This window comes from Microcebus murinus, chromosome 17, assembly GCF_040939455.1.
Source record: "Microcebus murinus isolate Inina chromosome 17, M.murinus_Inina_mat1.0, whole genome shotgun sequence".
Lineage (NCBI taxonomy): Eukaryota > Metazoa > Chordata > Mammalia > Primates > Cheirogaleidae > Microcebus > Microcebus murinus.
In genome coordinates, this window is record NC_134120.1 from 33,436,480 (window position 1) to 33,463,839 (window position 27,360).

The 27,360-nt window shown below is 34.5% G+C and overlaps 1 protein-coding gene across 2 annotated transcripts in view; it reads right to left on the reverse strand.

Annotated features, from left to right (window-relative positions):
• The window catches only part of KIAA1328 (KIAA1328 ortholog), a 261,285-nt gene that overhangs the window by 192,160 nt on the left and 41,765 nt on the right, over positions 1 to 27,360 (reverse strand). For both annotated transcript variants that reach the window (XM_012751793.3, XM_075993497.1), the window contains exon 5: positions 27,158 to 27,273. In XM_012751793.3, coding sequence (XP_012607247.3) covers positions 27,158 to 27,273 — 116 coding nt within the window. The remainder of the gene's footprint in view (positions 1 to 27,157; positions 27,274 to 27,360) is intronic.

Below are 27,360 nucleotides of genomic sequence, written 5' to 3' on the forward strand. Positions count from 1 at the left end.
AGGATCTTCTTTGCTCTTAAGAGATTAATAAGAAACAGAATGTGATTCTCAAACATTAAGGCATGCCAAGTTTTCTGGGACTCAAGCTGGCTATGGTCCCTTCTTGTGCACATTTTTAAACTGATGAGCAACTTACATAAAGAAAAATTCACAGCTCAATTGATCATTATTCAAACTTGCTAAAAAACATCTTTTAACCTGAGAGTATGTAGAGCCTTCTAAGTTCTCTGTCTGTATGTTTTCTCTGCCTACTTTGAATATGCTGACTTTTCTACTGGTGTTGAGACCAAACTCACTACTATGGCATTCCAGCCATGATTTAAAAAAAACGAAGTCTTAAATGGGCTTTCAAATGAATGGCTCTACAACTTACAACAGCTCCATGGTAACCAACAACATAGACCTAAGAGTCATTCCTTACTTATAATGTAAATTTGGCTTTGCCTGACTTAACAATTGCTTAGAGTGATGAAATATTAATAGTTAATTGAACAATTGATAGTCTATAAGGAAAGACTAGATAAATGCTTATAAAAGTCAGGCTCTCAAAACAAACAGATCAGAATCTTGAGCTCTGAGCAATATTATAAGGTATTTCTGTCTGGTATAAAAATTGTTTTGTCTGCCACACAGAGCCAAAAAGAAAAAAGCCCAAATCAAAAATAGAAAGAAAAACCCTGTTAAAATGCTTCCCTGCACACACTGACTAATAAAGCAAACCAGACCAGCAAATAAAACATAGATTCAAAGAAACTAAGAGATTTTGTTTTCTTATAAAATTCAGCCTGCGTTAGCTAAAACATAAACATTGAAAATTTAAACCAGCCAGGCATGGTAGCTCATGCTTTAATCCCAGCAACTCAAGAGGCTGAGGTGGGTTCAAGACTACCCTAGGCAACATTGAGAGACCCTGTCTGTAAAAAATAAAAATAAAAAATAAGAAAAATTAGCTGTGTGTGGTCCTACCTAGTCAAAAGGCTGAGGGAAGAGGATCAATTGAGCCCAGGAGTTTGAGGCTGGAGTGAGTTGTGATTACATCAGTGCACTCCAGCCTAGGTGACAGAGCAAGACAAGACCACGTCTCTTAAAAATATATCTTATTTTTCAGATGACAAATTATCCATGGAAAAAGAATTTAAATCTAAATTCATTTGAAATTAAAAAAATTCTTTTAAAACCAAACTACTTTAGACTGCTTTACCCAAAATTTTAGTCCACAGCCTTCATTAGATTATCTTCAGGGACAAATAAAACTTTAGCCACATGAGGTCTCAATTTTGTTAGAAATATAGTTTGGATCTGTTTTTTATAAACTTGGGAGTTTGTATGTCTTATTGTGACTAAAATTCCAAAATGAAAGTTATAAGATCTTTGTTTCTTTCTGTATATATATATGCTGAGATGTATTTACACATTTGTACATCTATCACGTTGAATGTTGTGTCTACATGGTAAAATTTGGCACAGTTGGGCATAAATCCCTTGAAAAATTCTATTCAGATTGGCTTAGATAAATGAGTGCTCAGTAATTAACCCAAGTGCCTCCTAGTTCATGTGATTTGAGTAAATCTTTAATAAACAGGCTACCTTTATATTTTTTGGTGAAATAAAACAGAAATGTCTTCAGAATTGTCATATATTTGCCTGGGCTTACTGGTCAATTTCATATCTGTTCTACTAGATGATTTAAGGTGTCAGGGTTTGATACACAGGTTGTAAAACTATAAACCCAAGCCTAAAACAGAATAATCTTTGTGTAATTCTTTGATAAGACTAATTTAATATTGTTGGTTTACTAAAAACATATCTTCTGAGTTATTGACAAAATACCCTGATACATACATCTGATATTCACATGCTATAAAGATGATTCAAAGGGAAATAAAGTGACTACTACCTTTGTCTAATATCTCAGTTTTCACATGTAATCTATGTATAAATGTTAAAAATATATAAATTAGGTAAATATAAATGTGATCATTATTTATAAATGATTTTTTCATGCAATTTGATATCTTTAAGTTATGATTCAGGAAAGTAATAGAAACAGGATAGAACAAAACTAGTAAGTAGGAGAGAGAGATATAAACAAAAGTTATTGGTACTACCATGAAGATATATTTTTTAAAAAAGTTATGGGTATAAATATGTATTTTTGGTAAGGAAGGTTTTAAAAAGAAAATAATTTGTATGAGAAAGAATTTTGCATAAATTTTTAACCCCAAATAAAATGACTAGTTATTTAAAAAATAAGGATAAGACAAAGCAGAAAGTCTAAGCATGTTGTAAAAGCTATGAGCAGGTACAGAAAGGTTCATGAATAGTAAACTTAAGAAAAAAATTTTGCATGTGACCAAGTTGGCTATAATTAGAAGGGGATTATTTCTATTATAAAGATTGAGCTTTGATATTAAAAATATGCTAATACGAAACTAAAAATTTATGTCAAAACAACAAGGTTTTCTTGAAGTATGTATCATGTCTTTGTAAAACTGCAAGAGGTTTTGATTTTTATTTCCAAAATCTATTAACCACCATCTGCTATTTCTGCCACATTCTTCCTGAAATCCATTTAACTTCTCTAGTTTTGGGTTAGAAATACTGTCCTCTTCATTTAGAATGGTAATTTCATTTCTTGGGGTAGACTTTTTCTCTTAAAGCTTCTCAGATTCATCTTTTAAAAGTTGGATTTGTATCTCACAGCACATGATTAGCCAGTCATGCATCATCATTGCCTTCATCTTTTTCTCCCCTTAGGAAGACCTGTGATGACAGCTCTCTCTCAACTTTTTCATCAGCTCCTGTAACTTTTTCTATAAGTCTAACTCTACTGTTATGGCCTGATGCTGAAATGTCTATCTTGAAGGTCTAAAAACGCAATGTTTTCCTCCAGTACAACTTGATTCTGCATTCTTGGCTTTTCTTGATGTCTGAATTGTTTCACATAACTAAGAAACCTCACATGCTTTTTGCTTTTTTCCCCTAAGTGTCATGTTGCTTGAGGTACTAGTTTTCTTTGTGTGTGTGTGTGTGTGTGTGTGTGTGTGTCTGTCTGTCTGTCTGTCCGAGATGGAATAGTTTTCTTTTTTACATTCCTCTTAATATACTTATAACCTTGGACCTACTCTTCCTGTGTCTGATAAAATTCAAGTACCCTCTTTTAAATCAGGTTGGACTTTCAAGAAACAGGCTTTTCATAAGAAAAAGCAATCATACTGCAGGTTTTTCTTTACCTTTTTGGTAATTGGCCTAAAAAAAACCCCAAAGAATCTACATTTTATTAGGATAATTTTGTGTTATCTTCATTAGTTTCTTGATTACTTAATATAACCGAGCTTTGAAAGCATTACAGTTTTTACATCCATGTAACTTTCTGTATTGCTTTTCAAGTCTTCTGAGTATCACTCTGGTTAAATAAATGACTATTATTTCACAGTGACTTGTGATCCTGTTTTATTCAAGTGTTTCGAACCTTTTGACATCTTTGGCAAGCTTCCCCAGGATCAAAATTTTAAATTAAGTCTTTCTAACCTAGAATTAATTTTAGGCTTTTCCAGTTGGGCCCTGGTGAGCCTCAGGGAATGTACCTCTCATTTTGTAGATATATTAAATTATAGACTTATTTGGTAAATTGTATAAGAAGCATTGTCAAATGACAAAAGACCTTCTTTCAGTTATATTTATGGGTATATAATTGATATAAATGTTCTAAAATTGTATAAAACTCTTAGAAATCTGTTATCAGTCATACTTTTCACTGTTATGTTAAATCTTTTTTAAAGTTATTTTTGTATGGATGTTATTGATGCGTTTTAAAAATTATATAAAATTTATAAAACTCTGATGGTCTTAATGTTAGGTATGATTCTGGTTATCATAAAATGCTATATGTGATAAATATGTAAAAGAAATAACTAAATTTCCTTGTCAATTAGGAACTTTCATCAGATTTTTAACCATGGCTATTCTAAGTTTTGGGTATCCACAGTTATTGTTTTTTCTCTAAAAGCATTTACAATCAGATTCATGGAAAAGACTCTAACAAATACTCAAATACAGTTTAAGATCTTAAAAACTTTAAGATCAATGGACTAAATAAAAATTCCCAGAACTCTATTAAAGAAACTGATGGGTTCATAAAACTAATCAAGATCAAGCAGAACAAAAATTAATTACATGAGACTGAATAACTAATGAATATGTTTTTATGACTTTTATTTATAACACTATTAGTTCTTTACTTATTCTATTTCCCAAATTTAAGGAAATTTTTCTCCCTCAAGCTGTCTATTGTTTATGGCAATTTGGGAAAGTATACTTCTCTGAACAAAGCATTTTTTTTTCCTCCCTTCTTGATTCCTCCAAAATTCTGAAACTATTCATGAGTATTCTATGGCATTATGGTTATTTGTCCAAGTCCAATAAAAATCTGCTCTCTCTTTATAACAGGATACAATTGGAAACACTGGTTATATTACCAAGGCTTTGACTGAAATATCATATTTGAAAACCTGCACAGAATGCCTGGCCTCAAGGGTTCCCAGCCTTACAGTGAGTGAATAAAAATTATCACTTCCTTGCAGGCCCAGGAACATTAAGCCTATAAGTAAAATCTAAAGTTTGCCTTCATTTGCCTTCCTAGCCTCAAGAGATTTTTAAATCTGAGATTCCTACGTGATCAATGTAGAGAGAATAAGTTACGTTTATACAGAAAAGCTATAATACACTTATTATTAAATTGTAGATCTATGCATTATTTTCAAGTTCTTGGTATCTACCTATAGACTAGACTAGATCCTGAATTCTAGATTCCTCCAGTCCAATTTTCTCTCATGGAATTACTAAAAACAGAAACTGCTGTGTGCTTATAGCCTTATAAACTGAAACTAGGTGAAATTTTAAGAAACAAGTCTCATGCCAGCTGTATCAGCCACACAGAAATTCCACCAAATCACCCAATACCTAACCAGACATTCAAACTGAAAACTAGCATGAGAAATTGATGTCTTTATGCTGTAGAAAGCTTTTCTCAAGACATCAGAACAAGACTCCATATCATAAGACTCCTACCCCTCTTAATATCCACCTTTTTAACTTGGCAGGACAATGATGTAATTCAAATTTCATCATCAGTAGCTTTTGCTGGTAATTGACAGAGGGAGACCTAAGAGATCCTTTAGTATCTATTATTTAAATAAGATAATTATTATTTAAGTAAGAAATGCCTGTGCTATTGCAAATACTGTATACTGGATCTGAATAAATTCCTTTAAGAAGGTTGAGACTTACATACATAAAATAAGAAAATAGGTCACATCATTACAACAGGTCTCACCTAATTCCCTATGGTCATTTGATGTATTCAGTTGGTTGCCTTAAACCTAGGCAGATGGCAAACTGGGACTGCCATATTACTATTAGTTTTACTTTGTATTTTCTCTTTTTAAATTTTGAATCATTACTTGTTAAATTTTTGCAGAAGTACAACTCCTAACAGAATTAAAGCTGGCCTGGCACTTTGAGATGATGGCAAAATTGAACTTAATAATGGACTCCAGGTAGACTTAGCCTGAGAGCCATTCCTTCAAACCTCCCTTGTTGTTCAAAAGTGGCTACAAGGACTTTGACACTGACTCCTATCTGCCATTTACTTCCTCCAATGTAAGATCAGACCAGCAATCTTACCAGGTCCATACTGGCATGAAGGCATAATCAAAACCTAGCTACAGGATGATTGCTCAGTGATGCTTTAGGAGAAAGATCTTTATCAAAAGGGGGAAATGGGAAAGTTGTCAGAATCAAAATGAAGTCACATTTGTTAAAAAACAAAACAAAATCCTTACAAATACAGCCTATGAAGAGAAGGGTTCTCCTACATAAATGCCTGATAAGAACTATCATGAAAGATTCTACATCACAAGTCCACACAAAAAAATAGTTCTGCAAGGACATCTGCCCAGTAACTGCCTATCCAACTTGGGACTGGAATCACCTTTGTTATTGATCCTTATAGACAAGAATAGTTACTTCAAAACAGTTATGTAATCCTCCTCATTTTTCCTTTAAAAACCACTGTCTTTCCTTACTTCCCTGAATATACAAAGTTTACTACGGCATGTGCATCTTCATTGCAATGCCTACTGCTATGCTTTGAATGTTAGTTAATCCTTCTGAAACTCATATCGAAACTTAATCCCCAACGTGGCAGTCTTGAGAAGTGAGCCCTTTAACAGATGACTAGGTCATGAGGGCTCTGCCCTCATTAATGGATTAAAACACTCATGGAATAATGAGTTATCATGGGAATGGGACTGGTGGCTCTATAAGAAGAGGAAGAGAGACCTAAGCAAGTACACTCTGTCATTTTGTCAAGTGATACCCTGCACCATCCTGGGACACTGCAGAGAGACTCCACCAGCAAAAAAGGCGCTCACCAGATGTGGCCTCTTAACCTTGTACTTCTCACTCTTCATAGCCATAGCAAACAAACTCCTTTTTCAAAAAATTAAAGCACCCAGTCTCAGGTAGTCTAAGTAATAGGAAACAAACTAAGACACCTGAATAAATTGTTTTCTTTTAGAGAGCCTCTTTTTGTTATTTACGTTAACAATAAAAAGGTATTAAATACTAAAATGTATTCTCTGGTTGGTAAAACAATGAAGAAAAGTCAAAAGAAAAAAATCCACAAATTTCTTAGAATGGCAACCAGTGCTGAAGAACAAAAATACGAAAGAAAAACAAAAAGAAAAAACCTGCCACATGTTTACAAAATAAGACTGATTTGAAAAGACCAGTGGGAAGCTTTAGAATATTTGGCAGTATTTTTATAATATTTTTAAAATAACATTAGATAAATTAGGTAAATTAAAATAGATATTAGATAAAGTATAAAACTATTCACAATAGCCAAGATATGGAAACAATCCAAAAGTCTATCAACAGATGAATGGATAAAGAAAATGTATATATCTATGATAAAATACTTCTTAACCTTAAAAAAAGAAGAAAATATTGCCATTTGCCACAACATGGATAAACCTGGAGGATATTATGCTAAGTGAAACAAGCCAGTCACAAAAGGACAAATACTTCATTATTCCACTATATAAGGCATCTAAGATCTAAACTCATATAAACAGAGAACAGAATGGTGGTTGTCAGAGGCTGGGGAAGGGGAAAATAGAGAACTGTTGCGCAATGGGTATAAAGTTTCTGTTATACAAGATGAACAAGTTCTAGATGAGTAAGTTCTAGGTACAACATAGTACCTACAGTTAATAACATGGCACTGTGTACTTTAAAATATGTTAAGAGAATAGATCTTATGTTAAAAGTGTTCTAACCACAGAATAACAACAAAAAGCCCATGAAAGAACACAAGAAAAATGTCAGACGTTATTGTTTACTGTCTTGATTGTGGTGAGGGTATCATCGGTATATGCCTATGTCCATATATTAAATGTGTGTAAATTTCTGTGTATCAATTACATTTCAACAAAGCAAAAAGAATTTTTAAAAATTAAAATGCAAGTCCATTAATGAGAAATTATTCTATTGAGGACAGTATCAGACAAAGCAAAAAGAAAGTTAAAATGAGATGTGTTAAAATGAGATTTTAAATTCAAGAACCTAATATATAGGTCCTAATATACAGTTAAATAAATCACATGCTTGTTAAAATTATAAAAAGATTTTAAGGCCGCGCGCGGTGGCTCACGCCTGTAATCCTAGCACTTTGGGAGGCCGAGGCGGGTGGATTGCTCAAGGTCAGGAGTTCGAAACCAGCCTGAGCGAGACCTCGTCTCTACCAAAAATAGAAAGAAATTAATTGACCAACTAAAAATATATATACAAAAAATTGGCCGGGCATGGTGGCGCATGCCTGTAGTCCCAGCTACTCGGGAGGCTGAGGCAGGAGGATTGCTTGAGCCCAGGAGTTTGAGGTTGCTGTGAGCGAGGCTGACGCCATGGCACTCACTCTAGCCTGGGCAACAATGTGAGACTCTGTCTCAAAAAAAAAAAAAAGATTTTAAAATCAGATAATGCAAATTCATGCAAAAATACCATAGGAAATGAGAAATATATCCTTTGATTTGGATTACAAGTACAGATGGGCAGAGGGAAAGTCATTTCCATTGTGTTAAAAATAAAAGTAATTGGCTAAAAGCCCAATATATAACCAAAATACATTTCTTGCCCTATTGAATAACAGTTATTGCTATGATTTGATTAAAAAATATATATGGTCATTGTATGTATATATGTGTATAAGCATGTGCACACACACACACATAGTATTAGAGCTATATCTAAAATTTATTTTAAAAGCAAATATTCTTAGACAAAAAAAACAATGCTATGATAGGCACAATAATGCCCTATCTCCACAAAGATGTTCATATCCTAATTCCCTAAATCTGTAAATGTGTTACCTTAAATAGCAAGGGGTCTTTGAAGGATGATGTGGCTGGGAAACCCTTTGGTAGTGCCTTGGAAGGTTCAAAAAATCAGAGTATTCAGGATGGGTGGAGTGGCTCACATCTGGAATCCCATCACTTTGGGAGGTCAAGGTGGGAAGATCACTTGAGACTAAGAGTTCGAGACTAACCTGGACAACATAGCGAAACCCCATCTCTACAAAAATTAAAAGAATGAAAAAATTAGTTGGCACATACTTGTAGTTCCAGCTATTTGGGAGTCACAGGACACAAGATTGACATACAAAAGCCAACTGTATTCCTTTATACTAGCAATGAAAAATGTGAATCTGAAATATAAAAGATAATGCCAAAAAAAATTAGGTAAAAATCTAACAAAATATGTGCAAGATCTCCAGGCAAAAAACCACCTATAAAACACTCATAGAAGAAATAAAAATAATCTAAATGAACTGAGAGATGTATCATGTTCGTATATTGGAGGACTCAATATTAAGACGTAATTCTCCCTAACTGATGTATACATTCAACACACTCCCAATCAAAATCTCAGCAAGCTTTTTGTAGGTTATCAAGAGGTTTATTCTAAATTGACATGAGTAAAGAAACTAGAAGAGCCAAAACAATTCTGAAAAGGAAGAACAAAGCTGGAGGACTCAACTTGGAGGATTTCAAAACTTAACTGCACAGCAACAGTAATCAAGGCAGTGTGGATTGGTGAAAGAACAAACACATAAATTAACAGAACAGAAAAAGAGCCTAGAAATGAGCTGTACAAATAGAGTCAAATAATTTTTGACAAAGGGGCTAAGGTAATTCAACGGTAAAAAGATTTCTCAACAATGGTGCCAAAACAAGTTCATATGCATCTCCCATGGAGATATGAGTTAATCATCCCAGAACCACTATACAAGCATACTGGAATTCAGCAATGAAATAAATGAATGGCAGAAGGTAGGAGGCGAGATTCTCACTGTTTCTATGGGAAGTTACACACAAGAAAGGGAAGAAGGCTAAAATGATCCATGTAGTAATTAGTACTGAAGACATCAATTTGAACTTATGTTTAGCTGCCAACTTAACATTGTGGTCATCAACCTCCATCCACCATCATGATAACCTGAAAACTTATCAGCAACAATAAGATGTTATTACCCAATAATTTCTAGATATGGAAGACAGCAAATGGGCTATGTCTGGAGGCAAAAAGAAGGTAGTCACTAAGACAAAAGGTAACCAAAGCTCATTGGTATGACAGTGAACTGACAGTGAAGCATCATTTTTAAAGCATTAAGGAAAAAGAAAAACCTTGCAAAATAAAGACTTTATTTTATAAATTCAAAAACAAAGAATCCATAACTATAACAATTGTTAGTGGAAGTCTGTCAGGCAGAAGGAAGTAATAACAAATATGGACTATATGAAGTTATGCAGAACACTGGCAGTGATAATTAAATGAGTAAACATATTTTTTCTTATTACTTAAATTTCCTGAAAGATAACTTTATTTAACAAAAATAAAAATATGATGTGGATATAAAATTAAAATGTATCCTGATAGTAGCACAATGATCAGAAGAGAAAAATGATACTATACTATTGTAAGGTAGCTAAAGTAGTATAAGTAATCACCAGAAGGTTGACTGTGATTATTAAGGGTATATAAATCACCTTATAGCAACTACTAAATGTAAACAGAACAGAGTGATAGCTAATAAGCCAACAAAAGAGATAAAACATTTTAAATATTCAATTAATCCAAAAGAAGGCCAAAAAAAGTAAAGGTGAACAAAGATCAAATGAGATGAATTATAAAATTCAAATCTAACTGTATCAAGAATCAGAGAAAATGGAAATGTTCTAAATATCCCAATTAAAAGACACAGATGTCAGATTTGATTAAAATGCAAAACCCACCTATGGGGTAGCTATGAAAAATGTGCTTTAAATATAAAAACACAATTCATAAGTTATAGGGCATAAAAAGATATAACATGCTAACACTACTCAAAAGAACTTACAGCAGGTCCACAAACATTAGGCAGTGTAGATTTCAGAGCAAAGAATATTTCCAGGAATAAACAAAATCATTTCATGTTAAAGGGGTCAATTCATTAGGAGGAGATAATCTCAATCTTTAGTGTACCTAAAAATGGATCTTCAAAATATATGAAGCAAAGACAGAACTTCAAAGAGAAATAGATAAATCCACAATTATACTCAGAGATTTTAATATCCCTTTCTTAATAATTGATAGAACAAGTAGCAGAAAAATCATTATACATAAAGAAGCTTTGAACCACACATCTGACACTTACAGAATAATCTACCTAATAGCAACAGAATCCAAGTTAATAGAATATACTCCACATCCCATCATCATCCAAAGACACAAATTTGTAAGTGAGATTTTAGAAAAGACAGTAAAAGCTGTATTTCTCCAAGGCCTATGTCTTTTACATAAAACATTTCTTTTTGCAAGAAATGAATACAAATAGTGCTTTAAAATACAGATCACCTGGGTATCTTGTTTAAACAAGATTCTGAAAAAGTCAAGTCTGGCATGAGGCCTAAGAATCTGCATTTCTCACAAGCTCCCAGTGTTGCTGGTGACACTGACGTTACAAATCTCTATACTACACTTGGAGTAGCAAGGAACTAGAAGATAGGGCAAAAGAGAGTAAAGGAAGCCAGGGTCACTTTAGCTTTGTCTACTTTTAGAAAGTCAATGACAGGAAAAAAAAAAAAAACAACGTAAGATTGTTTGAGTGATTCTAGTGTGCTTAGTCAAGATACAAAGCATTTAATATGTATTATCTCATTTAATCTTCACAATAAACCTATTGAAGTAAATATTATTCTCATTTTGTAGAGAAGTGACCAGAAAGGGGCCACTGGAAAAACCTAACCATTTATAACCACAAAACGAAGCAGAAAGCTTTCACAAATACCATTACACCACTGATCTGACAGGAATTGTTGGAAATATATGGCATTAAACATCTTTTGACTGACTTTTCTGCTGTGTTTAAAAGGGATATTTATTATCGGGTGTTGGGCAGATGGGAGGGGGGAGGAGGAGATGGGTATATATACACATAATGACTGTGGTGTGCACCATCTGGGGGATGGACACGCTTGAAGCTCTGATTCAGGTGGGGAAAGGGCAATATATGTAACCTAAACATTTGTACACCATAATATGCTGAAATAAAAAAGAAAAAAAAAAGAAAAGAGATGTTTAATATTTTACCTTAAATAAAATATAATTAGTTGATACAAAATTAAAGGCAAGAGATCTGAAAAACTCTAACTTTCACTGTGATGTCAAATTAGACCTACTTGCATCTACCTAGCTAGTCAAGTGATGATTAAATGAAAAACATGAATATGCCACACACTGATGATTTTAAGAATGATGCAATATTCTATATTATTCTAAAATATTCCATAATAGACATGTATTGCAGTCAGTAAAAAATAGATTAAAAATTTTTAATTGATAAAGCATTAATTATCAAGTAGTCTCTAAGCTCCTCCTATTCCTCAAATACTAGCAGTAGGCATAGAGTTAGGGAAAGATTAATAGATTTATATTTGCAAATATCTCTAGAGGCTGGAAAATTTTCAGATTAATTACTGTCCTTGCTAACAATGGAAAAATAAAATGTACGCAGAGAAAAATCAAATACCCCAAATTAAATTTTTCCTTGAACAGGTGTAACACAGTGGATGCCAAAGAGTCCCTGCAGCACCCTGGGAGGCTGAGGTGGGAGGACTGCTTGAGCTCAGAAGTTTGAGAACAGCCTAAGCAATAGCAAGACCCATCTCTACTAAAAATAGAAAAATTAGGCCGGGCGTGGTGGCTCACACCTGTAATCCTAGCACTCTGGGAGGCCGAGGCGGGTGGATTGCTCAAGGTCAGGAGTTCGAAACCACCCTGAGCAAGAGCGAGACTCTGTCTCTACTATAAATAGAAAGAAATTAATTGGCCAACTAATATGTATAGAAAAAATTAGCTGGGCATGGTGGCACATGCCTGTAGTCCCAGCTACTCGGGAGGCTGAGGCAAAAGGATTGCTTGAGCCCAGGAGTTTGAGGTTGCTGTGAGCTAGGCTGACGCCATGGTACTCACTTTAGTCTGGGCAACAAAGCGAGACTCTGTCTCAAAAAAAAAAAAAAAAAAAATAGAAAAATTACCTAGGTGATGCAACATGTGCCTGTAGTCCCAGGTCCTTGGGAGGCTGAGGCAAGAGGATCATGTGAGCCCAGTAGTTTGAGGTTGCAGTAGCTATGATGATGCCACTGTACTCTACCCAGGGCAGAGCAAGACTTTGTCTTAAAAGGAAAAAAAAGAGTCCCTGTAGCCTTACAGAACAGGTAGAGCTCAGGCATCTCACAGTGCTCGAGGTTTACTTCTAAGTACTCTCATCACCTCAAAAAAGGAAGTAGTAATTGTGTTCCCCTGGCTATAAAAGAGGAAATAAATATAACCAAACAGCTAAAGTCTTCCCAATTGGCTGATACTTTATGGACAATATCTGACTTTGTCTAGAATTTTTGTTTTGTTTTGTTTTTTGAGACAGGGTCTCACTCTGTTGCCCAGGCTAGAGTGCCGTGACGTCAGCCTAGCTCACAGCAACCTCAAACTCCTAGGCTCAAGCAATCCTTCTGCCTCAGCCTCCTGAGTAGCTGGGACTACAGGCATGCACCACCATGTCCGGCTAATTTTTTCTATATATATTTTTTTAGTTGGCCAATTTATTTCTTTCTATTTTTAGTAGAGATGGGGTCTCGCTCTTGCTCAGGCTGGTTTGGAACTCCTGACCTTGAGTGATCCGCCCGCCTCGGCCTCCCAGAGTGTTGGGATTACAGACGTGAGCCACCGTGCCCAGCCTAGAATTTTTAACTCTACAAAAAAACATACAAAGAAGCTGTCCTGAAACATAATTTAGAATTCTTTTATCCTCTGAAGTCATGGATTGGGAACTAGTCACATAGCACTAAAATACACCTGCTTTGCTGCCTTGAAGGTAGTAAAGTTCTATAGCAACAGAGTTGTTCAGGGGCAATATGTCAGATTAAATATCATGGCACTTTAATACTGAATAGGCAGATGAAATTTTCATTTCAATGTTAAACCTCTTTCCAGAAAAGGAAGAAATGTGTATGGGGAGGAAAAATATAAACGGCATTATTTAGTGACAGGGAATGTGTTTCTCTAGCTTGTGGCAAACTGTCCTCACCAAAGAAAAAAAAATTGTTGGGTAGGAATGCAATCACAAATAGCTATTTTATAAAGAGCTGAAATTGCCTCACTTATAAGTGAGGCTGGATTTTCAGAATTTTTTTAAACTTTCATATACGATGTCTGATCTGGCAACAACAAAGGCTACATTTCCCTAGATAGTAGGGCATAACCGATGTTTTCAATATGACAGTTCAGAAGATCTCATAACTGTGAGAAATACTAATCTCAGACTATTTTAAGAGATCATATAGAAAAATCTGAAAAAACTAGGGTAAAAATGAACAGCTATGAAACTCCACCTTTACAGTAGTTTCTTCACAACCATTATCGTATTTCTTTCCTGGCAATTCCCCAAAGAACAGAACTCATTGCAAAAATTTCATTGCCTCCTGACCTGTTAAGCTGAATAACATTTCTATCCAAATAATCCTTTTATGCTGTATAAGTTTTATGCTATATCAGATCTAATATATTTTTAGCAAGTAATTTGGGGCAAGAACTCCTCTCAAAGCTGCTTCTTTACCCTATCTTGCTAGACTGCCAACCTTGCGTTTTGAACTGTGCAGAGTCAGCTCTAGCACTGCAGGTCCATTAAGAGTCAACAGTAAAATGCTGCCCTGAGCTGTCAGACACAAGAAGAGGCCTACAAAGACCAAAAAATGGTAATGACTTCATGTCCACCCACGCACCACCAAAAAGATCTGAGTCAATTCTCAAGACAACTCTTTAGTTGGTTGCTCTTGTTTAAAATTTTCCAGCCATCTGATTGACAGCATTCACAAAAGCATCCACAAATGTTGGAGAAACAAAAGCTGATACTACACATAGGCAAGCTGATAATGCCAGAAAGGCAATGAGTTTTTCCATAAACTTGTCTTTCCATATTAGTTCTGCTGCCTCACTTGACATGCCTCTCCCACCAAGTGACTCATACTTTTACGCTGAACATTTTCTACATGCAAACAAAAAGCTAAGATGCCCAAGAGTATTACCATAACAGCTTCTGCCATAAGGTTAGGGGACTAAAGGAATAGAAGTATAGAGAATAATTTAAAAACTAACACTGTGGCCTGATATATTCAAAGGCACAGAAAAACTTGCATCTCAAGATCAACATTTCAGAAGCAGAACTCTAAATATTCATAAGCAACAAGGCCTTCACTAGGACTCTTCTCCTCATTGAAGACAACAAAACTAACCCTAGTCAGGTAGATAACTATTCATAATGAAACATTTTGAAGAGACAACCAGATTATAACATTTAACCCTGAACGTTTTATTTCGTAAACCCCATTTATATGGAGACAGGCTCTATATCTAAAATTGCAGATTCTTTAAAATTTCCTTTGCCATTTGGGGGATGGAAAAGCATCCCTGATTTGTATATTAAAGCACAAGCATCTGTCCTACTGATGATATTCTAGGGAAGCACATTAGCATAAAATTTAACGATGTCAAATAAGTGGATGTGAAATAGGGACTGCGTAAAGACACTATTTCCAAGGCTGACAGAAACATCACTGTTTAGAAATGCAAATGAAACCATTATGTTCAATAATTATATGAAAATATGAACAGTTCAGCATGTTTTCCAGCCCTGATGGTGGTTAATGGGATGTACGCTTATGTAAATAACTACTATTAAAGCTAATGCTGAAAAAAACTAATAAATTCATACTAAAGCAACTGATTTAGTATGCTTTTAAACCCCAGCAGTGCTCACTTATTAGAAAAGAGTGCATTATTATGTTTAGAACTCATTACTGCTACAAGTCACTGCAACTCCATCAATTACCATGCATTAATGAAAATGGGACACATACAAAAAAAATTATTGCCTCTCAGCAGTTTTCTTTAAAGACAAAATCTAGGAGTATTACCATCATGGGGCCTTGTAGGGAACTTATCCACACAATAATCTTTATAGTACTCCCAACACTATCACCCTAGAGTATTCTGATCATAAGAAGGGCTACCCTTTATGTAAAATTTTAACATTTTACAAGATTGACCATTTTAATATCAATAAGAAACTTTTAATATTTGAATTGCATTTTTAGAAACTTTCACTAACATATTTGGCACATGGTCCATTTTTTCATAGGGAGGCTAAGATACGAAAATACATAGTGGTAACCATAACAGTGTAGAGGATAGACAGTTTCACTCCAAGAAGCTGTCTGATGTAATGGAGAAATCCCACTCAGATCTACACTTAATGTTTCCATGAATCTTGTGTAACCAAGAGACTGAAATTTAAGAACAAGCTTTAAATTTCATTCTTGGCCACAAGCTAGACTTCTTTGCAATATATTAAATATTTAGTACAAGATATTAAGATGTTAGAAAATCCTTGTTCTTTAAAATTCAAGTTTAACTGGTACCTTACAGCAAGGAAATGCTGACAAAGCAGAAATTCAAATATAGAATATATGCTTTTGCTCTCACTCTATTTCTATCAACTTTCCCAATTTATTCTATTTCTTTAACATATGTAAATTAACTGATCCTTCATCTTCTAGCATTCAAGAAAACAAAACACTTCAGTAACTACTGTGAAATATATTTGCTAAATCTCAAACATAGTCTTGTTATATATAATGAGTATATGTTTATTTTTAAATTATTTAACTGTCACATCAGTCCAGTTTTTTGCAGTTTTAGCTTTGACATGTTTATTCATCTCCCAAGCTTTTACTGCAATTTAGATACACTATCAGCAGGGGGTGGCAGAGTGCCAGATGAAGCAGCTCTAGCAGTAAAGTGCAAATTTTCTCTCAAGAGTCAGACATTCTCTGATCAAGCAACTATGGTTCAACAATTCATTCATGTAACAGGTATTTATTGAGTACATACTGGGTACCAGGTCCTGTATTAGATTCTCAGTATATAATAGAATACAAGACAGAAATGATGTCATATGAGAGAAATACACAATATATAATAGAATGTCAAGTGCTATGAACAATCAATGCCCATTGATGATTTTATAAAGCAGAAAACAGAAAACAACAACAAAACTTCTTAGTGAGCTAGGAATCAAAGGAAACTTCTTCAATGTGATATAAAGGCATCTATCAAAAACCTGCAATTAACATCAAACTTAAGGATGAAATATGTATTTCTCTCTAAGAAACAAGACAAGAATGTTCTCTCTCATCATTTCTATTTAGATCCTAATTGAAGGGTTTGCAATAAGGCAAAAAAAAGAAATAAAGGGCATAAAGATTAAAAAGAACTAAAACTTTTCATTTGCAGATGACATGACTGCAAATAAAATCCTAAGGAACCTGTAAAATAATTATTAAAATTAATAATTGAGAATTTAGCAAAGGCAAAAGATATAAAATCAATAAATAAAAATCAACTGTATTTCTAAGTTTAACCACTTTGGGAAACAAAATTGAAACCAAATTTAGAACAAACTTTTCAAAATTAACAGACTCTGTCCTGCTGACTTAATGTGCACATGGTGACGGAAGCTTGGAGTGCTAAGACAGAAAAAGTATGGCTCCCTAAAATCTATGAAGTCACCACACTTTCCTCAAATTGCTGGTACTGGATGTCTTTTACATGAAAAAGAAATACATATCTTGTTTTGAGTAGTGTTACTTTGGCCTTTCTTATTTTATGTAAGGAAGTCTAATCCTGACCCAGATTCATAAAATATTCTTACAAAGGTTTCGTCCAATCATAGCTTTTTCAGTTTTATTTCTGCATTACTTTCCTTGAGATTTCTTCTATGCTTTGTCAGAACAACATATGATGTTGAGATGCCTTAGCAATTACTAGCTGACTTCTTTTAGCAACAAGCTTCCTTCCAACTGCTTCAAAAAATTTAATTCTCTCATATAATCAAACATTTTGCTTCGAAAATTAGAAAGCTAGTTACAAAAATCTGAATGAGGACTCTAAAGGCAAAAAAAAATCTTCAAATAGAAGAAAACATCTGAAATAAAAGATAATACCTGAAAGATATGAAATATGTCTTCACTTCAACTTTGTATGTTGCAAACTTTTTCAGGACAAGAAAATATTTTGTAAATCTTATATTTTTATACAAATTTATAGTTCTAAAAAAATTATATATTTACTTCATTTGATCATCTTCAGATATTCTAAACATGTTATGTACAATGAACTCTGAAGACTCCCAGAAGTTTAACTAAGGTCATACAGCTATAGTTTAAAGGCAGAACTAAGTCAAGAATTACAATGTTGTAATTCTGGTGCTCTTTCCAAAATACTACAGTGCTTCTTATTATATCCCACATTGAGGTAAGTCATATTTGAGAAATCTAATTTCTAATGAACTAAAGGTTTACCAATAGACTTTTTCATACAATTGGTTGTCGATTTAATAAAAGGAAAACAGCTGCTTTATCAGCATCTCAAATTACTTCTCTGCTATGTCAAACTACATAAAATGTTATATGAAGAATATACTTCTAAATGCTGTGACGTTTCTAAACAATGACACTGCCATATTAAAACCTCCTCTCACTCCCTTTCCTTCTAGACTGCTGAACTAGACGTTGTGCATTTAGCCTGGCTCACTGATGCCTTGGGGATATTAACGTGAGGTAGGGGTGGCTATTTGGCAACTTTTCTCTGCACTCAACTAGTAACTATTCTCTGTTTTGTCACTATGTCACAGGCTGTCTTTATTGTCAAATTTTCTTCAGTGCAAATTTCTCATTAGGGCAATTACTATTTCTAGCCTCTATTTCTGTTGGTTTCATCTCTCTTATCTACTTTTCTCCTTTGCCTGTTGTCAATTTTCCTGTGTTTACAGCTTTATAGAAAAAAGCTGTAGAAGTATAGAAAAAAGTCTTATAGGTATAGCAAAAAAATAAAACACACATATCATAGCAACTACTTGAAAATCCGACCACCTGAAACACAAGTATTATCTTTAGATATCTGGATTTTCCAGGCTACATTTATTTAGAAATTCAAGGACTGCCTGACACTGTTTTGATAGCAGGGACTCTTTCTCCAATTGGCTTTGCTCTTCATAAGCCTAGGGATTCAAGAAAACAAAATGCTCAGTAGCCTGAGATTTCTGTATTAAGGAAAGATGATAATATTGGGGTGGGGGGAAGGTGACCATCTTATCTATAGGGAAATCAAGTTCAGTTATTGTTTAGCTTCTAATCGTTACATGACTATATCATAATTAGGTTTACTACTTCTGAAAAATTACGGTTTGGACATGCACAATCTTGGGTATAAGTATTTAAAAAAAAAAGAAATGTTTTTGTAGAAGTCTCTAACTGAAGTGATAATGTTACCATCTGAATCATTTAACTATTTGTAACTGGAGGCCATTCTAATGTTAAGAACACTAAGACAAATTTCCTACTGATTAATAATAAAGTCATTCACTATATTCTTCTAATCAAAGCAATTATAAGTTGTGGTATGGCAAATGGATTTAACTGAAAATATTACATCAGGATAGCCCTTTAAGAGAGATAAGTAATGTAAAGGCTAAACAGAATAATGAACTCTCCTGAACAATAATCATTATGATATTGATTTATTGAAAGTCTATTTCTTCATGCAAGAACTGCTGAAAGTTTCCAAAGTAGTTTTATTTTTTACTTTTTCTTTTTTTAGGCACAGAAACAATAGACCCAAAATAATTTTAAGTGATGCTATACAGATTTAGTACCATTTACCCAGTATAGAACCATCATTAATAAAAAATTTTAATTAAACTAAGATGTAGAAAATAAATGTTTTTTGAATTTCAGTCTGCTGAGCTTATTTCCATGTGGACATCAAAAATAAATGAACATCTTGGCCACTAGGGTAAGTTTAGAAGACCCAATCCACATTTATTTGAATTCCAGTGTCACTCATTATAAAGGAACATGGAAGTTGCTCTCTAGGGTGCTGAGGTTTCACATTCCACATCTGGAGCCTTCAGCAAGCAAAAGAAATCAAAACCAAAGCAAAATCTAGCCCAGAATGTTAAACTATTTATCTTATTATAAAATGAGCACACCATAGATATTAAAAGGGTCTCAGACAAGGTAGAGAGATTGCTAAAAGCAAATCTCATCAAAAAATAATATAAAATAATATAAAAAATTGTTTAAAAATATATCTCATTCTGTTGCTAGCGTACAGTGGGCTAGCGTACAGTGGCATCATCATAGCTCACTGCAACCTTAAACTCCTGAACTCAAGCAATCCTCCTGCCTCAGCTGCCTGAGTAGCTGGGACTACAGGCATGCATCACCATGACTGGCTAAGTTTTCTATTTTTGGTAGAGACAGGTCTCACTCTTGCTCAGGCTGGTCTGGAACTTTTGAGCTCAAGCCTCCCACTTCAGCCTCCCAGAGTGCTATGCTGTATTTAATACATGGCATCCTTGAGATGTATTTAGGTGGGTAGAGTTCTAGACTGCTGTGTATTTTCAGCTCTTATGTGCTTTTTTAAATAGTTTTTTTTTTGTCAATTCCCTCGTTATCTTTAATATTTTCATTGCAGCTCCATTCCCTACTTATAATTTTTCTGCTTCTAATCTGCAATGGGTTTAAAAACTAGACACAAAATAATAAGTTTATTATCCATATGACAGCCTCAGGAACTCTCATGTAAGAAAAGTACATACATAGGGGACCAAAACGGGTGAGAAGTACTTCTTATTCTTACTTCCTGGGTAAGTTCTATAAAAATAAAGTACACATATAACTCATTATCAAAGAGTAACAACTCCTTAAAGGCTCTTCCTGGAATGAAATTAAATATATGGATAAATTTATATAATTTCTTCATTTTCTACAGACATTTGTCATCAATTCCTCCCTGTGCTTAGCATTAATATCTAAATATTTTTAAGAGAATAAAAACAATCTTTAAGAATGGTTTAGGCAACAACAAAACTAATAACAATCAGTTCTTTCCTTAAGCATGTTCATTTCTCTGTAATACAAATAGAGGTATTTAACCTCTTATTCTGATTTAAAATGACATTCCAAGGCCAGGCACGGTGGCTCATGCCTGTAATCCTAGCACTCTGGGAGGCCAAGGCCGGCAGATTGCTCGAGGTCAGGAGTTCAAAACCAGCCTGAGCAAGAGCGAGACCTCGTCTCTACTATAAATAGAAATTAATTGGCCAACTAATATATATATACACATACACACATACAAAAAATTAGCCGGGCATGGTGGTACATGCCTGTAGTCCCAGCTACTCGGGAGGCTGAGGCAGCAGGATTGCTTGAGCCCAGGAGTTTGAGGTTGCTGTGAGCTAGGCTGACGCCATGGTACTCACTTTAGCCTGGGCAACAAAGCGAGACTCTGTCTCAAAAAAAAAAAAAAAAAAAATTACATTCCAGGACAATTTAGCAGGTTTTAGACAATAGCAAGGGTCTAAAACTTGCTAAATTTATATAGCATCATGAAGTAAATAAAATGGTCTTAAGGAGTACAACTTCTACAGTGTCAAAGATAATTATTAGTAAAACAGTATTTTCTAGGGCTTGTTAAAGCCATAGAATAAGATGGCTTTATCTAAGCACACAGAATATATTCTATCACTAAATAACTCATTTTATAAACATAAAAAACAAAAACCCAATACTTACTCATACAAAAAGGCCAAGATTCATCAAAGTTGATATGGTGCTTATATTAGTATATTGCATAGCCAGACACCAAAATACCTGTTCCTTTCCCAAGTCCCTTCTCTTCTGTGTATAGTCTTCTTCTTTTTAAGTGGATTTTTAATTTTCCCAAAACGATTTCTGAGACTTGAAAATCTCCTGCCTTCTCTTTTGAAGGGCCAGAAAGATTAATTAAAAAGAGACTTATCCTTTCTGTTGAAACTTATATTCTTTCTCATGAAACTTATTTCTACTTTCCTTTCCTACCCTTTTACACCATTCCACCTAGATATGATAGAGCTTCGTTCAGTATAGTTTTCTATCCTTGTTAAAAGTCCAATGGATTATGGTGGCAGAGCATGGTAGTCTGGCTCCTATAGCAGAGATGGGACAGTTAAATAGAAAGTTTTGGATATTCTTGAAGTCTTGCTGTTATTCAGAATCAATTATTTCTTTTACACAATTAGATCAAATTCTTGTGAACTTTCTCTAATCTATATTCAACACAGACATACTGAAACCTTTGGTTCATTCTAAAACAGTCCTCAAAAAGATTATAGCTAGTTCCTTTAAAATTCTTTCTTCTTACACCAAAGTTTCCAAAATAACCACTCATGCAATAGGCTCAAAGATGTGAGTTATAAGCCCTTCTAAAACTCTTCAATTTACTAAGTCCAAACCAGAGAGATAATGAAAACAGATAAGAATCAGAAAAAACACAAATACCTCTGTCAGTCTGGTTTCTGAGAGAAGAAATTAAAACTTGGTTTCCTCTCCCAATGAACACCCAATACATCCAAGTGGTAAAGAGAGGTTTTTCTGCTTCCATAGAGATGAGAAGGCAAAGCAGAAGACAGATCAATTTCACTCTTCTACTGGGCCTCTCAGCAACCCAAGGACTTAAATAACCTAATGAAAACCATCAAAACCCCAGTGAAAAAAGGCACAGAAATGGGAAACAGAAGGGCTAGTTATCGCATCCCTTATCCATATTAATAGTAGTAATGAGAACTGCTATTTTTTATTCCGTGCCTACTAAGTATAAGACATCGCTAAGTTCCTTACACACATAAAGAATCTATAAACTTTCAGTAGGCCTGCAAAGAAGGCATTATTAGTTAGCTACATAATACAGATAAAAAAGAGACTCAGAAAAGTTCAGTAACTTTCCCACAGGGTCAGAGAGCTACTCAGTGTTAAAACAGATTATGACTTTAAAGCCCACTGTACTTTCTTCTTCACTGTCACTTCCCTTGCTGTGCCAGTTAAAACAGTGAAGCCGGCAAACATTAGACTTTACTGCTTTCCTTCCGTAAGCTTTTGATACCACTGTTGATCAGTGACATGGTTTAGAAATATAATTAGCTCAAATATTAATCAACTTTCCTAATGGCTATCTCTTGTGTCTTACATTATTATGTTTTAGAATCATTGTTATTGGCCATATTTCTCTTTAAGTTTCAGATTTATCTCTCCTTTTACACTCATTCAGACAGAGAAAAATCTCCTATGTTCATCAGAGTGCTTTTGTAAAATGGCATATTCATTTATGTGGTTAAGTTCTCGAAAATAAGTTTTCTTTGTTTAAAGACTGAAAATTACCAAAAATTTTTATGTTTTAATAATAAATTCCCAATTTTTTCTGTAAGAGCAAATCCTTCAAAAGTCTGATCCTAATGCAAACATGTAAAATATCTTTTCTTTGTTGCTAAGGCATTGGTCTGTGTTTGTATAGTTGATCAGTAAATCAAGTTATTAGAACTTTTAAAACAAAAAAAACCATAAATGTAGTATAATACATCTTTAAAATACCAAAAATCAGAATTCATGGATATAGTTTCTCACACTGAAACAGACTTAAAATGATCTGAAATTATCTGATTTCATGTATACGAAAGGGTCTGAATCATTCATGTATGATAGGTAAATGTATCTGTAGTTAAAATTATATTGTTTTAAATTATAACCTCGTTTTATGTTTCTAAGTTTTATAGAGTTTTATGTACTGTAAAATCATCTATATTAATCTTGACAGGTTTATTCTGTAAAGGAGATTTGTACCTGAGCAATGAAATGTACTTGGAATAAAAACCATGGAAGTCATATATTTTTTTTTTGTATCATGTCTTCCTTCTTTCTTTGACAATATTGTATCATGTCTTCCTTTCTTCTTTCTTTGACAATAAACTGCTGTAAATACAACCTATCTTTTGGTGATTTAAAAAATCTTAAACCAATTATACCAACTAAACCATTTTAATTTTTGATAATGGTCTAAAATTTGCACCAATACTCATCCACAATAAAGAATAAATGCTTAAACCAAACCCTTTTTTGGTTTAAATCCACATTTAAAATAAGTCTAACTATAGTACATGTCTACGTCTTTGACTTTATTTACATGCCTTTTCCTCTCCTTTTATAGCTTATAAGATAGATCATGAGTCAGCAAACTTTTTCTGTAGAGGTCAAATAGCAAATATTTTAGGCTAGGAGAGCCACTGGGGGTCTTTGTTACAGTTACTCTCTAGCTGGAGCATAAAAGCAGCCACAGGTAATACAGTAAGGAATGGGTGTGACTGGATTTAGGGGGCATCCTACTGGATTTGGCCCATGGTAGTAGTAAGCTAACCCTCCGAGCTTAAATCATGGGGAAAACATAAAAAATAGTGTCACTACAATCACCCAGGGTATCTTAATATTCAGTCTGACAGAAGAAACCATTCACAACCATGCTGAGTTTAGACTTCTTCAGCACTGAATAGAGTTAATCTTGACCCAGACAGTACTATATATAATAGTCTACTGAAATTAGATTCTACTTTTCTAGATAGCCACACAATTTTCTTAAGCATTTTACCAAACAAGAACCCACTCTAACTATGGCCAGGCTTTCTAAGTTATCTACTATTAATCTCTCTCACCTACTTTCCCCAATTCATCCCAATTCCACTGGATGTTATATATATTTTTTGTCCCAGGAAGATCAAAGTATAGCCACCTCATTTTTATAGAAAAAGTGAATTCTATTTCCCCTACTTCTGCTACTACAGTTGAAGACTGACTTCATTCCCAATCTACTTCTCCCTTGCCGCCTTCTGCTGTATCAGTTGGACAAGCTAAATGCTTATCTTCTCAGCCTCCTTTGGAGCTTAGCATGGCCACATAATAAAGTTCAGGACAATAAATATCAAGTAAAACTGTAGTCCCTAACCCTGGGCCAGACAGGAACCAGCTGCACAGCAGGAGGCAAGCAGCAGGTGAGCCAGCAAAACCCCACCTGCACCCAAAGCTACACCCCACCACTCCATTCATAGCTGGAGTGCTGCCCCTGCCTTAGATCAGCTGGTGGTGTCAGACTCTCATAAGAACGTGAATTCCCTCGCAAACTGCACACTGAGCATGCAAGGGATCCAGGTTGCACACTACCCATGAGAATCCAACACATGATTATCTAAAATGGAGCTCAGGAGGCAACATTCTCCGCCTGTGGAAAAACTATCTTCCATGAAACCGGTCCCTGGTGTCAAAAAGGTTGGGGACCACTGATATAAAACACTACTGTGTGGGATGTAGGGGCTGCTCTCAGGAAGTTTTCATGTTTTTAAAAAGAGGGAAAAGGAGTTACAATTGCCAGGATCTCTTCCCTTCTTCTGCCTACATTATTGCAAATGTAATGCCTAGAATCAGGGAAATTGTTAAAAAAAAAAGTAAGAGAATTGTAGAGATACCAGGACTGAAAACTTTAAGCCACTGAATCAATACCAGAGGCCACCTGTCTCCAGAATTCTTGTTATATGAGGAATAACAGACCTTATGAATTGAATTTTTGTCACAAATAAAAGGAATCCTAACCTATCTCTTCTTGAAAGTGCTAGGGTCCTGAGTCACTACTACTCGTGAGCATGAAAGAGTAAATTGTTGTGAATTCTGACTAAACAGCATTCCTATAAACCTAGAGAGAATAGTAGCAGAAAGAAAAACACAAAAGATGGTCTAGCCTGAGGGTTGACAACCAAAGGCAATGAAGTCAAATAGTGTAAAGAAAAGATAAAGCCAAAAGGCATTAATTTATCTTTGTTTATGGCTGAGGAGTACTCCATGGTATACCTGTATCACATTTTGTTAATCTACTCATAAGCTGATGGGCACTTGGGCTGATTCCAGATCTTTGCAATTGTGAATTGTGCTGCAATAAACATTTGAGTGCAGGTGTCTTTTGGATAAAATGACTTCTTTTCCTTTGGGTGAATACCCAGTAGTGGGATTGCCAGATCAAATGGTAGGTCTACTTTTAGTTCTTTGAGAAATCTCCATACTGTTTTCCATAGGGGTTTTGGAGCAATTTGGAAGGGACTAGAGACCATTGTCCTAAGCAAAGTATTTCAAGAATGGCAAAACAAACACCACATGTACTCTCTTATAAATTGGAACTGATGGGCACACAAGTGCACAAAGGGAAGTAAAAGTCATTGGTAATCAAGTGGGGGGAAGCAGTACCACCTAACAGGTACAATGAACACTATCTGGGTGATGCGCACATTTATAGTCCTGACTCAAGGCATGTAACAAATACATTTGTACCCCCTTAATATTCTGAAATTAAAAAAAAAAGAAAAGAGAAATCAGGAGATGATTACCCAAACACTAGAGATGACCAGGTTCTCATAGTAAAGATAAAACAAATGAACAAACAAATGCTAGAGATATAGACAAAAAAATTGAAAAAGTATTCCTTTAGAGTACTTCTGTGTACTCTAAAGTGGGGCCAATAAAGCCTTATTAATGTTCTACTCAGCAAATCAAGTCTGGGAATTCTGATTAATTTCCTATCAGGAGCTCCCACTATTTGAAAAACAAAAGTTCAGGACTCATTTTTTACAGTTATAGTCCTGTATTTTTCAAGCTAATTAGTTTATCTTTACTCCTCCATTTCTCTGGTATTCACAAAGGCATAGTTATTATCAATATATGAACATTTTGACACTTGTGGGATCTTTGAAATAATTATTAACGATCAAGTTAATGATGATACTGCCAATAAGGACAATGGTTCTTTCAAGCACTCACATGCTAGTTTAGCTGACAGATCCATCATCCTAACTTTAGAGACAGTCACATCTCTTTTATATCAATGCCATTGCATAAATCACCCCAAGAAAAGTAATTCTTCCCATTCAACAGAAACTTCAGAAATATGCTTATCTTAACTCATATACACCCTCACATACAACTTTTAAGTTAAAACATCTGTTTTTACTATACTTTGTTATAAACAACACAATACACACACACACACACACACACACACACACACACACACACACCCTCCCTCTCTATTTCTAAACCCAAGTTTTCTGCTCCACGAGAATGGTCTGGTGGTTTTATGCTGCAACGTAAACACTTATCAATTACAACATCTATATATCAGAAAGGATTTTTTTTTTATTCTTATGATTTCAGAGTAGAATTCCTTTGGTCCGTCAAAGCTTTAACCAGAAAGAATACCAAATACAAGGAGGTTTCAGGCTCAATTACAGAAGTGGAACAGAATTTAACAAAGTTCCAATGCTACATTTTAATGCCCAAATTTCTTATTGTCTTTTTAGTTGACAAATATGTGCTTCACAGCATAACAGCAGCAGCAGAACAGCTGGATGGCCTTATCAAGCACAAAGGAAGCAACATCACATGCTGTTAAGTGTCTTTCTGATTGCCTAGAAATGGCAGCACATGCAGATTTATTCCCTGTTATAAATTAGAACAATTATTTCTTTGGAGTTTACATTTTCTTCATGAAATAGTCAAACTTTCTGCACGTTAAAAAAGAGGACTTTCAAAAAGGATATCTTCCCTTTCTTTGATGATCAGTTCATTCTGTTCTTCCAACTGCCTGATCTTCTTCTCAAATGATTCCTGCTCAGCTTTTAGTCGTTCCTCTGTCACTTCCTTTTCCTCGCTTACTCTGAAAGAAATATAAAAATGAAAACAAGATGCCTATTAGAATAAAATTAAATATGTGCCGACAGCTGCAGTTTAGCAAAATTAGATT